Raw genomic sequence first — 1,934 nt, forward strand, 5'->3', positions numbered from 1 at the left:
GATTTCTCCCCACTTTATTCCTCATGTGTAATAATTTCTGGTAGGAAAAGTGGCAATCAGGTGAAGCTGATTTAATTATTGGTTCTGTTTCATGCTCATATGACCCTAGCAGAGTAAGAGGTATTTTACTCTTTTTCAGAAAGGAACCTAAGAAGAGTACAATGCTATTTTTTATTTTACCAGCAATCAGGACAAAGTGAGAAGTGGAGCAAGAATCACTAATGGAAAGTCAATAATTGTCACTAATATGCACAACAGCTTTTTGTGACAGAAAGAATGCCTATAGCTAATGACACCCAGTTCTATACTTCTTCATTCCTACTGCTGGGTATCCCAGGGCTAGAAGATGTGCACATTTGGATTGGATTCCCTTTTTTCTTTGTGTATCTTGTTGCACTCCTGGGAAATGCTGCTCTCTTGTTTGTGATCCAAACTGAGCAGAGTCTCCATGAGCCCATGTACTACTTCCTGGCCATGTTGGATTCCATTGACCTGAGCTTGTCTACAGCCACCATCCCCACAATGCTGGGCATCTTCTGGTTCAATATCAAGGAAATATCTTTTGGAGGCTGCCTTTCTCAGATGTTCTTCATCCATTTCTTCACTGTCATGGAGAGCATCGTGTTGGTGGCCATGGCCTTTGACCACTACCTTGCCATTTGCAAACCTCTTCGGTACACCATGATCCTCACCAGCAAAATCATCAGCCTCATTGCAGGCATAGCTATCCTGAGAAGCTTGTACATGGTCATTCCACTGGTGTTTCTCCTCTTAAGGTTGCCCTTCTGTGGACATCGTATCATCCCTCATACTTACTGTGAGCACATGGGCATTGCTCGTCTGGGCTGTGCCAGCATCAAAGTCAACATTATGTTTGGTCTTGGCAGTATTTCTCTCTTGTTATTGGATGTGCTCCTTATTATTTTCTCCTGTCAGGATCCTCTATGCTGTCTTCTGCCTGCCCTCCTGGAAAGCTCGACTCAAAGCTCTCAACACCTGTGGCTGTCACATTGGTGTTATCTTAGCCTTTTTTACACCAGCATTTTTCTCCTTCTTTACACACCGCTTTGGCCATGATATTCCCCAATATGTCCACATTTTCTTGGCGAATCTATATGTGGTTGTTCCTCCCGCCCTCAATCCTGTAATCTATGGGGTCAGAACCAACATATTAGGGAGACAGTGCTGAGGATTTTCTTCAAGACAGATCACTAACCAGTTGGAGTTTGGAGGGTCTCTCTTAGCATTCATGATGAAGCAGCCACTAGGGAGGAGAGAAGAGACACCAAGGAATTTGGGTAGAGAAAAAGTGAGATACCCTGAATGCAATTTAAAATAATTATGAATGTATTGGTAGATAAATATTATTTCACAGTCACCTTCAGTGAAATGTCCCAACCACAAAATATATCCATTTGTTTGTTTTAATGTTTTTGCTGGGTTTGCTTTGTCTTTTTGTCTCTGGATAAATAGTTGTAATCATTTAGAAAATGTGGTGTGTATATGTGTTTATGTTCATATGTTCATAGAGAGGAACTGGTAGAAGGCAATTAAATTGACCAGTATGGATTGAATCCTTGCCTGTATTAATTGTTTGAACCAGCACTTTCAATTGATAGGCAAGACTTTTTCTCCTGATGCTCTGTTCTTCCAGAAAGTCTCCTTATCCAGTTTGAGAGAGAAAGGCACATAACATATATTAATGCAGAGTGATAAATCAAAGGACAGACTTGTGAATCAGGTAAGGTGTGGTACACTTGGTTTATTTGTGGGATAGTGGAGATTTTCTTGTATTATGACCTTTCTAATGTAATTAGGAGAAAAATAAGTTAGTAACTGACATTTCCTTCTCAGTACTGATTTGAATGAACACCAGTCATTTTTCTATGTTGAGCTTTTGTTTTTGTTTAAATTAAAATGTATCCTAATTTCTG

The 1,934-nt window shown here is 40.1% G+C and overlaps 1 protein-coding gene across 1 annotated transcript; it reads left to right on the forward strand.

Moving 5' to 3' along the window:
* Positions 1-270: 270 nt before the first annotated feature.
* LOC116477335 (olfactory receptor 52E6-like) lies at positions 271-1,215 on the forward strand. The gene is given in 3 exon segments (XM_032168051.1): positions 271-929; positions 931-1,163; positions 1,166-1,215. Coding segments are annotated over 3 exon segments (936 nt in total). The 5' UTR covers positions 271-276.
* The last annotated feature ends 719 nt before the right edge of the window (positions 1,216-1,934 follow it).

This window comes from Hylobates moloch, unplaced genomic scaffold (assembly GCF_009828535.3).
Source record: "Hylobates moloch isolate HMO894 unplaced genomic scaffold, HMol_V3 SCAFFOLD_11, whole genome shotgun sequence".
In the NCBI taxonomy this organism is placed as follows: Eukaryota; Metazoa; Chordata; class Mammalia; order Primates; family Hylobatidae; genus Hylobates; species Hylobates moloch.